This window comes from Primulina tabacum, chromosome 6, assembly GCF_025594145.1.
Source record: "Primulina tabacum isolate GXHZ01 chromosome 6, ASM2559414v2, whole genome shotgun sequence".
In the NCBI taxonomy this organism is placed as follows: domain Eukaryota; kingdom Viridiplantae; phylum Streptophyta; class Magnoliopsida; order Lamiales; family Gesneriaceae; genus Primulina; species Primulina tabacum.
The window spans coordinates 43,952,531-43,965,319 of NC_134555.1; the positions used below are offsets into that span (position 1 = coordinate 43,952,531).

The 12,789-nt window shown below is 36.6% G+C and overlaps 3 protein-coding genes across 5 annotated transcripts in view; 1 reads left to right on the plus strand and 2 right to left on the minus strand.

Moving 5' to 3' along the window:
* LOC142549876 (uncharacterized) overlaps positions 1-12,789 on the plus strand; it is a 63,741-nt gene that overhangs the window by 19,601 nt on the left and 31,351 nt on the right. The gene's annotated exons all lie outside the window — the stretch shown is intronic.
* On the minus strand, positions 1,224-4,391 carry LOC142549870 (uncharacterized). 3 transcript variants are annotated; one of them, XM_075659076.1, is made up of 9 exons: positions 4,154-4,391; positions 3,083-3,778; positions 2,628-2,993; positions 2,496-2,557; positions 2,341-2,415; positions 2,102-2,207; positions 1,974-2,015; positions 1,734-1,844; positions 1,224-1,526 (listed from the first exon to the last, which is right to left on the minus strand). In XM_075659076.1, exons 1-9 carry the CDS (start codon positions 4,241-4,243, stop codon positions 1,317-1,319), a joined length of 1,758 nt encoding a protein of 585 aa, XP_075515191.1. In that variant the 5' UTR covers positions 4,244-4,391; the 3' UTR covers positions 1,224-1,316. The 3 variants fall into 3 exon arrangements, with proteins under 3 accessions (XP_075515191.1, XP_075515189.1, XP_075515190.1); XM_075659074.1 differs by having other exon boundaries at positions 1,950-2,015; positions 4,154-4,390; XM_075659075.1 differs by having other exon boundaries at positions 1,950-2,015; positions 4,175-4,387.
* On the minus strand, positions 5,072-9,535 carry LOC142549871 (peptidyl serine alpha-galactosyltransferase-like). The gene is made up of 8 exons (XM_075659077.1): positions 9,027-9,535; positions 8,499-8,669; positions 8,121-8,364; positions 7,747-7,947; positions 6,994-7,469; positions 6,678-6,842; positions 6,311-6,554; positions 5,072-6,152 (listed from the first exon to the last, which is right to left on the minus strand). The coding sequence occupies exons 1-8, from the start codon at positions 9,344-9,346 to the stop codon at positions 5,445-5,447; spliced, it is 2,529 nt and encodes an 842-aa protein (XP_075515192.1). The 5' UTR covers positions 9,347-9,535; the 3' UTR covers positions 5,072-5,444.

Here is a 12,789-nt window from a genome sequence, read left to right on the forward strand (position 1 = left end):
TTAAACCTAAGATTCAGTTCGACTCGAGAAGGGGAGACTGGTGATACCCCATGGATGGGCCCACTATCCCTGGCCCATCCTTAGCCCAAATGGAAGACAAGCCCATCAAGGGCACAAGTATTCTCCTATAAATACCAGGTTTCAGTAGCACCCTTTGCTGCTCCCCCCATATATCCTCATTCTATTATTTGAGCGTCAGAGAGACTACGCCGGGACACCCTCCCGGCCAGTTTCTAATGGTTTTCTTCATAATTTCAGGCTTAGTGCAAATTCCGAAGCCTGCGTCTGGACTAGTGACACTTGCTGGAATTGGACCTTAAATTTCCTTGTTAGACGAGGAGAAGCTGTGAATGGAGTGGAGATTGATGAGCAGTAAAGGAAAAATGCACAACTCGCGCTCGGTAAACCGAGGACAACACAATTAATCGAACTTTGAACCTAAGAATCAGTTCGACTTGGGAGGGGGGAGACTGGTGATATCCCATGGATGGGCCCACTACCCCTGGCCCATCCCTAGCGCAAATGTAAGACAAGCCCATCAAAGGCCCAGGTATTCTCCTATAAATACCAGTTTTGAGTGTTAATTCATTCATTCACTATATTACTTTTCAGCAGCACTTTTAGCTACTCCCCCCATATATCCTCAGTCTATGACTTGAGCGTCGGAGGGGCTACGCCGGAACGCTCTCCCGGCCCCCTTCTAATGGTCTTCTTCGTAATTTCAGGCTAAAGTTAAATTCGAAACCGTGTATGGACTAATGACACTTGCTGGAATCGACCCTAAATTTTCTGTGAGTATCAATGCAGTTGTTGATGATGACGATGATCGGATGGAATTCTGCGAGGTGGGCCTGTTTTAGGATCGGGTGGATGATGGAGACGAAAGCTGGTGTTTGATCGACGAAATTTGATATTTTCATTTCATTATTCAACTGTAATTTTGATTCATTTGTAAACTCGATTTCAGTTGTCGAATCATGAAATAATAAATTTATCTGAAAATAAAGCAAAACTAAAAATTCATGTTCGTGACTTGGTTTATTATTATTATTTTAGTTCCCTTCGTCATTCAGAATTCTATTGTAAAAGAAATAATATTTTTCAATGTTTTGGTTGCTTGTTTTCACAATATTTTCAATGTAAAAGTATAAATAAACAATATTATTTTCATTAAATTACAAAGCTAAAATTTGATTGCATCAACGCATATCTTTTGGGAAAAAAATAGGAAATCAAATTATTTCTAGCAAAACGCTCAATCAATCATATTTCACAGCCTGAAAGCAATATAAAATCACACTATTTATTATGTGCTTTTACAATAGCTGAATATTAGGGGACTTGTTCTCATGACTCATTCTTTCAGGTGATGAAGTAGAAAGAATTTGTCTTATTTTTGGAGCTTTCTTCGACAAAGATGGAGGAGGTGGGGTCGGAGCCGGAGTTGGCATTGAGATATTGCCCTGTGCCTTATTTGCAATGCTTTTTCCTAGCACTGAAGTCTGAGGTTTTGCTGCTGCTGGAGTCTGCATAAACACAGAATCTTTTTATGAGCTGATGGATTTATAAAACACGTGTTAGATTACGAGAAAATGGTTGTTTCTTGGAACAGAAGAGATTGCACTTCTGGGGAATAAATGGAGGGTTGTCTAATATTACATGCTAGAAATGATGGATTACTGAGAAAATGGCAGAATATATACAAGTAGGAGGGAGAGGGATGAAGCATATACTATTTTCATTTGATTTTTCGGGGTTTGTCGTTCCTTGTAGAAGTCAGGCAAGGGACGAGCTTTGAAGCAAAAGCTACGACTAAGTTTTCTGAATTCGTCCTCCGCCTTCTCCTGCAGCACAAGAGATCTTCCTCAAAGTGTGTGAATGTTAAAATATAAACAAAGTATGTGGCAAACAAAAAAAAACAGAGAGAGAGTTCTGAATCAATGCATAACCCTCAATGTCTTTTGCACCAGCACCTTGTGTACACCCTTGTTTGCGTTAAATTTCTCCTCGAGTTTCTGAAATTGTCGAGAAAAGACATGAGGTACGGATCAAGGCACTAAATTCGACAGAACGTTTAAATTGAAATTCGGGAGTGTATGACCTGTTTTCTTTTTGCAGCTCTTTCTTCTGTTCTCAGAACAAAAGGGGTGGTGGTTATAGTCGGAGACTGTAGTTTTTTTCGGCACGCAGTTATCGAATTCGTACAACTGATACATAGAGCACGCATTTATGAGAAAATCCAGCCATTCTAAACCAGTGGAATCAGCAAACACATATATGCACAAACAGGCGTATCATCATGCTTCAACACATATATCTTACACCATTTTTAGAACTTACACTGAAGACAAAAGGTGCCATTTAGGGCCACTTGTTTTGCATCCAGAAGCAGAGTGATCAACCGACGATTTTGTCCTGTGAATTGCGATGGTCATTCTGATGTTCATAATTGAAGATTCATCCAAATTTGTCAAGAAAAGTTATACAACTAGAACCTTCTGCTCACTGAACGAGGCGTTGCTTTAGGATACATAGACCTTCTGCTCTTTGTAGCTCCCTGCAAATCAAGACAGAATTAGCCTCAGTCCATACTAACAATTTCCCACATGAAGGAAGCATAGAATCACCACAAGTGGAGTCCTTGAAGGAGTTGCGCAATCTTTAGGCGCTCGCAATGAACCGAGGCCAATTCCTGAGCTTTCAGCCTTCTTGGAGGCAGAATTTAGCCCTTTATCAGGCTCTTTAGCAGGCATTAAGTTAATAATTGAGCGTAGAGACTTCGGGGAGGCTCTCCTTCTGTCCATTGATTCCACATTGGACTTCCTTGTGCTTCGAGTGACACTGCTATTTTCATTCTTAAGATGAGGGGTGATCGGTTTAGCTGGCGTGGATGGAGACATCCACGTTTTACGCTGAGTGGATGACTTGGAAAGACCCGAACTTTTCTTGCTAGTCACCGATGGGTTATTATTCTCACTAGCAACAGAACTTTGCTGCATATACACAAGAAACTCAAATTCAAATACAAATTTGAAAACATAGGCAATAGAGAAAAAGGGAAGAATGAGTAAACAATTATCACCTTTAGTAATGGTCTCTCCATCTGTGGAGTCCCACTACTCTCTGACCCAGAAATGGTTTCATGACTTTCAAGATTATCCAACCTTTGAATTGAATTTCTCTCCACAGTGGCCTCATTTTCTACTTGAACAGAATTTCCACGAATTAGTAGAGGTCTCTCCATCTCTGGAGTTCCAGTACTCTCCGACGCAGAAAGATTATCATGATTTTCCAGATTATCAAATTTGTTACTTGAATTTCTTCTCATAGGGCTGTCCCATTTGGCCTCAGTTTCCACCTTTGCAAAAATCCTCCCTTCTTCCCCAATTTCTTCCACAACTACATTATGCTCTTTATTATAATTCTGAATCTTGGTCTCCTCCAACTTCTCCTCGACCTCGAAATTAGAATTCAAGACCATTCTTTTCTCGTCATCAGCATTATCATCTATGTATCCAGCTTCAGATTCTTCTGAAACAGTGGCATTTTTTGCAGCATTTTCTTGCTCAAGCAAAGCTGCAGCCTTTTGAGCAGCAACTCTCTTGTAATGGGCCTCAAAGAAAGCTTTCTTCTGCGCCACAGATCCCGGCTGCGCGTATCTCTCTGCCTCCTCCACGTATTTCTTGTGTGAAAAGGTCGACCATCTCTCCCAAGACAACGATTCAGTCATAAATCTTCCAAACGATACTGATTCCCCCAAAGCATGAACGGGATTCCCCTGCAAAATCAAACCTTTCACTATTAAAATCACCACATCTTTTCCCAAATCCTGCTTTTTTCCCTGGGAGAAGGGTCAGGTAAAATGACGCAAGAACTCATTTGCAACAATGTAAACAGGAAATACAAATAATTTTCGAGTTGAATTCCAAAGTTCAGATAACAATCAGTAAAGCATCGTTATCAGCTCTAACACCACCCATAAAAACAAATGAAAGAACATGAAAAGTACAATAAATCTTGAATAATTCAAAATTTTAACAAAAAACTCTATGCAAGTTTGATTTGCCAAAAACCCGTCAGAGCCAAGCCATTCCATGCTCTTGGTGGGTAAATGAAGGAGAAGAAATCATTCTGAACAAGAATGCAAGTTTACTGATTTTGTTTCTCCCATTACTTGCTTGGATTCGTTGGGTACTGCAGAGGCATAAGAGAAGCCATGCATGAGACAAGATGAATCTCCCATTCCGTTTCCAGAGGTTTCGCCGAACGAGAAGAGACAACACCTCGCCAACGGTAAGAAAAATGTAATGAAAAACAATGCCCCAGGAAACAAAATCTAATCTTTATCGTATTACCTATGGCATGGGAGCTTAAATTTGAAATTTCAAATGAAAAAGCGAACGTTAGTAGAAAAAAAGTAAGCCACACATAGTGGAAAAGTAGAAAAGCTTTAATAATATGAATGAATGGCTTCCTCATTTTCCACTTTTTTTCCAATTTTTTTGTAACTTCGAGTGGGACCCACTTAATTACTTAAAGGGAAATTAAAATCTAGCTATATTGGTTGTAATGACAAAACCTCAATGTAAATTGCCACGTGACCCAATGTTCCGTTTAAATATTTGAATAACGCACATTTTAAATTTTGAAAAGTAGTAAATATTTCACATAATGACCAATTTGGTGAGATAGAAGAAGGATGGTGATGGGGTGACTACTTGTAGCTGCTCCATCACTATTTACCGTGGTCTTCTTTCATTAACCAAAATGTAAATATTGAATTTTGTGGCTTTTAATTATTTAAATCTGTCAAATCATGTGATCGGGATCTGAAAAAATACGGTCATCCACACGTTTTTGCAGCAATTTTTTTTGATGATTTAGAAATGTTCTTTCAAGAAATATGTTACATGAATTAAGTACTAATCAATGCGAACAATCTTTAACGGTCGAATGCATGTTAATTTAGGACAAAGAAAGAATTGGGATACAAGGGAAACAAAGATCACATCCTTTTGGATTCTTAAGTAATGAAATAAAAAAATAAAAATAAATCAAAAATTTTGACATGTATGAGCATTTTATTGTTCTTTATCCTTTCATCAGTGAAGTAATTTTAAATCACTCTTTGAGGTCCAAAACAGCAGAAGTTGAACCAAAAAAATATATTATGAAACTGAAAGAAAGTTCAATTTTGAAAATTTCGGGAAAAACTTCAGCTTGGAGACCTCACCAGCTTTCACTTGCACTGCAGGTGAAGAGAAGCCAACGGAAAAAGTCCATACAAGTAAAACTTGCTTCTGCAGAAAACGTCCATGCTAAGATACTGGCAACTGGATTCTTTGTAGTCAATATAGCGTTAATATGTGGCGCGCAATAACGGGACTTTCCGGTGTTTCCTTTTAATGATAGTTCAGGATTTTGGAGATGCCTATGATGTCCAATTATAGCCCATAATCCTGGACGGTGGCTGCAGCTCTTCTCCGCGTCTTGGAATGCTTCCCTCTCTTTTTATGTCCTTTGCGACTGGCAATCACCAACCACATCACTGCCACGAAACCAAAGATTGAGACTGCCCACAGGCCAAGTATCCAAAATCTCATGGAAGTGAATGTTTGGTTGGACGGTTCTGGACGGGATAGTTCTTGAGATTCCTCATTCAGCTCCGCATTATCTCCAGAGGCATCGAGCTCATCCTTCTTGTCAATTTTCCTTGTGGTTATGAATTCACCAGAGATATCATGATTTGGAAAGGGCAAGGAAGGACGTTCATGGGTCTCGCGAGTCGATGTGGACAAGGTAGGGCGTTCAGGGGTAGTTGGAGTGGACGGCAACTTGGGATCAGGGCACTTTTTTCTCTCATGGTGAAGATGTAGAGCCTCGTTTAAAGAATTTACACATTCTATGCTAAGCAAGTCACGCTGAAATGCATCGTGGATTGCCCGATCAAGAGATGCTGGATCAGGTGGATCGGGAAACTTTGCCCAACATTTTTCAACCACATTGGCATGTCTCCACTTAGCTTTATCAAAGCTCCAGTTACCCACCCGAAAATCCAAGCCGTAATGAAAAACTCTATAGTTGACACCGTGTTCGGGAACATATCCAGGATATATCATAATCTTGTTGCTTATAAGATGCCGCAAATTCAACTGCATGGAGGAATATCAAATGAGTAGAAAAAAATGCGTATTGAACACCGAGCACCAATGAGTAATGAGCAGCTAAAGTTGCATATTGTATACAGCAGTTCTGTCCGAGATATGGAAAAAAATGACCAAGTTCGATAACCTTTGAAAATTAGAAATACCTCTGCAGCACCGAAAGCATAACCATACATCTCGCTGATCCAACCAGCTTCATAAATATCTCCGGTTATGTTCCTGGACCAACGACCCACATCAGCTCGGACTTCCTCGGTTTTATGCAGCCAAAGCAGAGCAAATCTTCTAAGGTCATTTATATGCATTATAATCACGCCTCCGACCTTGTCACAGGAATCAGGGTGGCTAGTATGGATCTTTGCAAGCTCATTGTCACAGCCAATCAAGTAGCTGGCAATGACATGGCATATTAAAAAATCAAGATATCAACTTGTAACTATTTTAGTTGAAAATCAGCCACATAGAAAACCATGTTAAAAGGACAAAAATATAAAGGAAAATCTTCATTCTTACTCATAGGGAGTCGAGACAGGACGGCCCCTAGATGCATTGAACTCCCATGGTGTAATTGGTCCTCTCATAATCATGTCAGCATCCAGGATTACAATGTACTCAGCGTCAACCTTTACATGTTTCAGCCAATGCAGAACTGCAGCTGGTTTATTGATGGCTGGATACCTGGCATAGGAAGTAATCTCAAGTGAAGATCAAGGAATGTCTCAAGTTTATATATGATCATGTAACAGTAGTTTTATTAAATTTTAAGTATTTTCGAATTATTTTAGTGGTATGATAATTTTGAGTCCAAGTGCAAGGAAATTTTGATTACCAATCTCCAGTTAATGGATGTCGGCTCATGGATGGAACATAATGAGTAGGAGCTAAATCTTGCCCTTTATATTGCTTCAAGTCCTCTTCAGTACAACTTAGAAGCCTTGTGATGTTTCCAGGCTGGCCACTCTGGTGGAAACTGTGAACAAGCCCAACAGTCTGCCAATCGAAGTAAGGAGAGCATTCTGTAGAGAAAATAGTATGGATTTTTGGATATGGCTTTCCTGGTTCATCTGCATCTTGCTTCTTTACAGCAATTTCCATGGTTTGACGGCTTTTGGGAGTCAGTTGTTTTGGCCGAGTTAGATCTGCAAAGGTTTTGCTCCTCAAGAAACTCAAATATTTTGACCACACTGGCTTGGGGCAAGAATGCGCTGCATGTTGCAATAATAGACCTTCATTAAGAGTATTTATACATTCTATACTGAGAAACAGTGCCCTCCTTTCATTTGCATCGACTTTCATTTCTTTCACCTGTGGCATAAATTACGTAATTATTTATTAACAACTCGAATATTATGTCAATGAGAACAAAATATTCTAGCATAGTATGATTACTTCTATCCAGTATTTAGCTGAAGACTTGGCTCGTGGCATTGTTCGTTCATTTGTCTTAGTGTGATTTTCTTGATCAGAGACGTGTGATTTGTGAGGCATATATACAATGAAGAAATAATAACAAAGTACAAGTCACAAGACTGAGCTTTGTAAGAAAATGATAGCCACAACATAGCAGCCAATAGGTTTTTACCTCTCTAGGATAAGGAGGTTCAGGAAATAGCCGTCCACATTCATACACAATGTTGTCTTCATGGTGACCTAATTTATTGAATGACCAATTTCCTACATGAAAAGGTAGCCCATAGTGCAAAAGAATGGGCTCAACACCCTCTCGAGGAGTGTAGCTTGGGTAAATCATCAGGTTATCATTTATCTTGTGGCGGAGTCCAACCTGCCAAAAGCAAACTACAGAGTCATGCACGATTGTATCTGCAGACAATAAAGCTGAAGAGGAGAGACATATCATCTCTAGTTGCTGTATCTTCAATGAATATTCAAATCATCAAATTTGACCAACGGAATTTGGATACCACAGAAAAACAGAGAAGATAAAAAGGGTAGTACCTCTGCAGCGCCAAAGGAGTATCCATACATTTCGCTGATCCATCCTGATCCATATATGTCACCAGTATAGTTAGTCATCCAATGAGCCTTATCTCCCCGTACTTTTTCAGTTTTTGATAACCACATTGGTGCCAAAGCTCGAACATCATCTATATGCATGGCTAAAAGCCCGCCGACCTTGTCACAGAGTTCAGGATGCTTCGTATGCAATTTAGCCAGCTCATTATCACATCCAACCAAGTATCTGACCAAAATCGCAATCTATAGTAAGTAAATATACATCGGAAGAAAACAGACATGAACACGAAAAACGAATATGCATTCCCTTCATATAAGATGAGGATAGACACAAGTGCTCCGTGGGATGACTGTAGTTACCCATAATATGCAGCAAAAGGTCTTCCTTTCTCAGCCCCAAGCTCCCATGGTATGATCGGACCTCGAATTATCATATCCGCATCTAGAATCACAACCCAATCTACATTCTCAGCATCTTTGCTATGCTTAAGCCAATGCACTACACCGGCTGGTTTATTAATTGCTGGATACCTGCCCCGACAAAAAGGGAAAAAATTGAATACAACTGACCAAAAGGAGACTTGATCGAACAGTAAAGCCAACTTCTATGACACCCAGAAGACACGATCAACAGGAACGAAATGGGGCCAAGATTTCAGCATTCAAGCTAGGAACTCAACAGCTCAATCCATCAGATTATGACAAAAGCTAAATATAAAACCTTTGTATTCAAAGTTCATACAAAGAATTACAAAATCAAGAAGAATGCAATTTAAAATCCCAAATACTGCATGCAGACAAACACATTAAAAATCATGCAAGCCACTGACACATTAAATAGATCCCTCCCCTCAACTAACTCTAAGTATGTACATGATGAGAACTTGCCAATCACCAGTCTTGGGGTGCCTGCTCATCGATGGAACCTCAAACGTTGGCGCCAAATTCATCCCCCTGTAGCTCTTCTTCTCCTCGTCGGTGCAACTAAGCAGCCGGGTAATCGGGCCGGGCTGTCGGGCCTTACGGTAGCTGTGCATGAGGCCCACCGTCTGCCAATCGAAATAGTTTTGGCACTCCACCGAGAAAAGCGTGTGCATCCTAAACGGCGCTTTCAGACCCGCTCCCTCCTGAGCCCGCCCTCGACCCACCAACAGGCCCGCCAAAATCACCGCCGCCATTAAAGCAATTATCTTCATTTCCCTCACCATTTAGCCAAGAAAGGGAGTGGGTTCTTGCTAAAAACGAATTTTTGGCAAAGTCAAAGGTTACGACTTTGTCTTTTATCATTTTGGGTTTTGTTCGTCAAGCTGATGCCCGCACAAGATCGTGGCACTGGCGAGGTGGACATAATGGATCACAAAATACCCCCCAATTTTCTTTTTTTTTGAAGGAAAAGAAAATTGTTTAAATACTGTTTACATCTGTCCGGAGGATTTCTTACTACGCCCACTGTTTGGATCATATAAAATAATAATTTAATATAATAATAATATATTTTAAATTTTAAACATATTAAATATATATAAATCACTAAAAAAAATTTAATGTTTAAAAATTAAATAAATTACAATACTACTAAAATAACATTTTTAATAAAATTCAAAATCCACATAATAATATATATAATAAAAACTTGAACTAAAAATAAGTAAAAAAAATTGTGAACTAGTTAAACCTATTTTTTCACTACTAATGCGATTGTTTTTATCGATTTGATCGTTAAAATGGTTTTTGGACAATGCCCAAACTTGGACCATGTTCAGTTGCTCTTTGAAAACTTAAATCATGGGTTGGGGTTTTAGAACCGGCTTTCTTTATTTTTATTTTTAAAAAACTAATGCTTTTGATAATTGTCTAAATTTTATATTATTTAAAGGATTAAATCAAAATATTTGCATTTGAGAGATTACATTGATTATTAATTTATTTCAAGCATTTAAATATTAAGAGAGACTGATGTTTGATCGACTCTCAATTGTTCATCTTATGTTATATATTAAGTTTGGGTCTAATATCGACAAACTAGTGTCACTATGATTTTAAAATCACCAAAACATTTTTTTAGAATAGAATGAAAAATTAAATTTGTGTAAAAAAAACTTCTTAGAAACTTATAAAATTAATTATATTTCACACATTTATTTTTTAAACAAATTATCCTTGTCTCTAATGCTATGATTAATTCTGATTGATGTGTTGTCCACAATACTAACACCACATGGAGAGATTGATTTTCACATTTAGGGGAGATAAAAATGAAGTCAACATGAAATATCGTGTTTATGCTCATTTTGTCCAGAAAAACAACAAGAGTGAGATTGAAGGGAAAAATAATTATTGATTATCAAGATAAAATTTATTTCTTAATATTATTTTTTCTCAGTGACAATTTGTTAAATAATTAATTAAAAGTTTTTCTTTTCTAGATTTGAATAAAGATTGACTTTAGACATGACTAAATATACTTAAAAATATTTGATTTATTATAAACTCTGTTTTACCATAATTTATAAATATCTAATAAATGAAAAAAATTCTAAGGAAAAACATGCCTATAAATATAAGGACTTTTGGACGACAAAAATGTTGAGAAATAGACAAAGAAACGCAGGTAAAAGAATCAAGTCACAGAACATTTCCGACTGAAAATCATCGATGTTTTAACATTTTGCAGTGATGGTTAGAAAGACAACATTCGTAGAAGTGTGGACTGAAGATCATATTTTTGTTGTTCCAATTTTCAACACATCGTTTCTTGCATTCCTTGGTTTCGTTTTTAGTCTGATTATTTTATTCAAAAAGTAATTTGTATTCTCAATTTGTTGAAAAATTTAATTTTTCATTCACAAGTATTGTTTTGTAAACTCAAATTTGTGTTTCTAGTGATTATTTTTTCCCAAAACACAATACTTGCGCAAAATTTATTATGTCGTACTTTTTTTAGTAAAGTTGAGTTTTGTTCTTAATTAATATATTTCGCTGTATATTGTGTACATGTGTTGTAACACTTCACACAACACTTAAATATGATACACACATTCAATAATTTTTGTATTTTTATGTTAAACAAATATCCTATGCATACCATTCCAAGGTGAGGTTGGATGCCAAAAAAAAAAAAAAAAAAACAGCACTTTTTACATTGAAAAGTTTTGAGTTGGTACTGAATACCACACCTTAACCGAGAAGATATTTAATTTAACACATTGACCGACTACAAAAGTTTTTTAGATTACTGTGCAGCCACTCGCATGGCCTTCAGCTCTGCCTGGATGGAATAAGCAGTTTCTCTCAGTAAAGCAAGCAGCTTTGTAGTTCCTGTCACGCAGTATATATAATACAGTACCATATATGTAGCAAGGATGGAGAACATTATGCTTAAATGCTTTGTTCAACTTAACAAATGCTTGGTTACCTTGAAGGTGAGATCATTTATAAGGATGGACCATCAGAGACAATTTCCAATTCTTAAATATCACATTGTATGATTTTATTAGCCACATATTTCAAAAAGAGCTTCTTTCAACCACATTGGGTATTCACTATTCACATACATCAAACAGGGATAGCATGATCTACCATAGAACACAGCTATTTTTTGAGTCTTGAAATTACTATTAGTTGATAAAATCTATTTAACCAGTATTAGTTGCGGATACTTGCTAATTTAAATACATAAAGTTAGTATATTAAATTAATTAATCATACTAATGACTACAATATTACTTTGGTTAACCTGTTTTATTTTATTTTTTACCTTTCATGTAAGCAACCAAATTACTACAATATTACGTACTTTGGTTAAGCTTGATTTTAAAGACTTCAACAGATAAAATAAGTAAAATAATGGGTTCATGCATGCTCCCAACTACGCAATGTATCCCCCCTTATCATTGACTCGAAGTACAACAACTAAATGAATTTCTCAACATTTGTTTCAAAGTCAAGAAAACTTTATTTGAATTTATATTTGCATATTATTGTCCGAAATAAATCAAGTTTTCATTTCCACATACGCACAGATATCTACATTTCATCTTCTACCGGCAATATTATTGTCAATTTATTCAAGTATTAGAAAAAATCATCAATTCCCACCCCGAAAATTTATATATCAAGTCAATCTTGAGATTTAAGAATGTCAGTTGATTGATATTATGCACAATTAGTTTGTGGGGTTTTCCAAATGGTTCACTAATTTGTTGAAAGTAGGTACCCACGTGAAGTTGAAAGAACATTAGGGCCCTGATTGGACATGTACTTATAAATATTTTCATAAAATGTTTTATTAAAATTTTTTATAAAATATTTTAAAATTTGTTTCAAGTATAAAAATATTTTCAGACAACTATTCTATTAAAATGTTTTTATAGTTAAAAAGTGTGTTTGAACAACTATTTTAGAAAAACTATTTCAAAGTTAAAAATAATTTGGAATGTGCTTGGTCAACTATTTTAGAAAAATAATTTTAATTTTTTTTTCCAGTTTTTCTTCTTTGTGATTGAAAGTTTATATTTTTTATTTTTATATGTGTTTGTTTGCGATTGATTTTATTTTCAGTTTTTCTTGTTTGTGATTGAAAGTTTATATTTTTATTTTTATATGTGTTTGTTTGCGATTGATTTTATTTTTTTAAATTTTTTTCCAATTT

What these genes read in the sequence shown, in the direction of transcription:
- LOC142549870 (XM_075659074.1), bottom strand. Translation starts at nt 4,243, where the DNA reads ATGGGAGATTCATCTTGTCTCATGCATGGCTTCTCTTATGCCTCTGCA. An exon ending in TGGAGAGACCATTACTAAAG is followed by an intron (nt 2,994 to 3,082) that starts GTGATAATTGTT and finishes GTGTATATGCAG; the next exon opens with CAAAGTTCTGTTGCTAGTGA. An exon ending in GAGCTGCAAAAAGAAAACAG is followed by an intron (nt 2,016 to 2,101) that starts GTCATACACTCC and finishes CGACAATTTCAG; the next exon opens with AAACTCGAGGAGAAATTTAA.
- LOC142549871 (XM_075659077.1), bottom strand. Translation starts at nt 9,346, where the DNA reads ATGGTGAGGGAAATGAAGATAATTGCTTTAATGGCGGCGGTGATTTTG. An exon ending in CACCCCAAGACTGGTGATTG is followed by an intron (nt 8,670 to 9,026) that starts GCAAGTTCTCAT and finishes TTGTCGGGGCAG; the next exon opens with GTATCCAGCAATTAATAAAC. An exon ending in ACTCCTTTGGCGCTGCAGAG is followed by an intron (nt 7,948 to 8,120) that starts GTACTACCCTTT and finishes TGCTTTTGGCAG; the next exon opens with GTTGGACTCCGCCACAAGAT.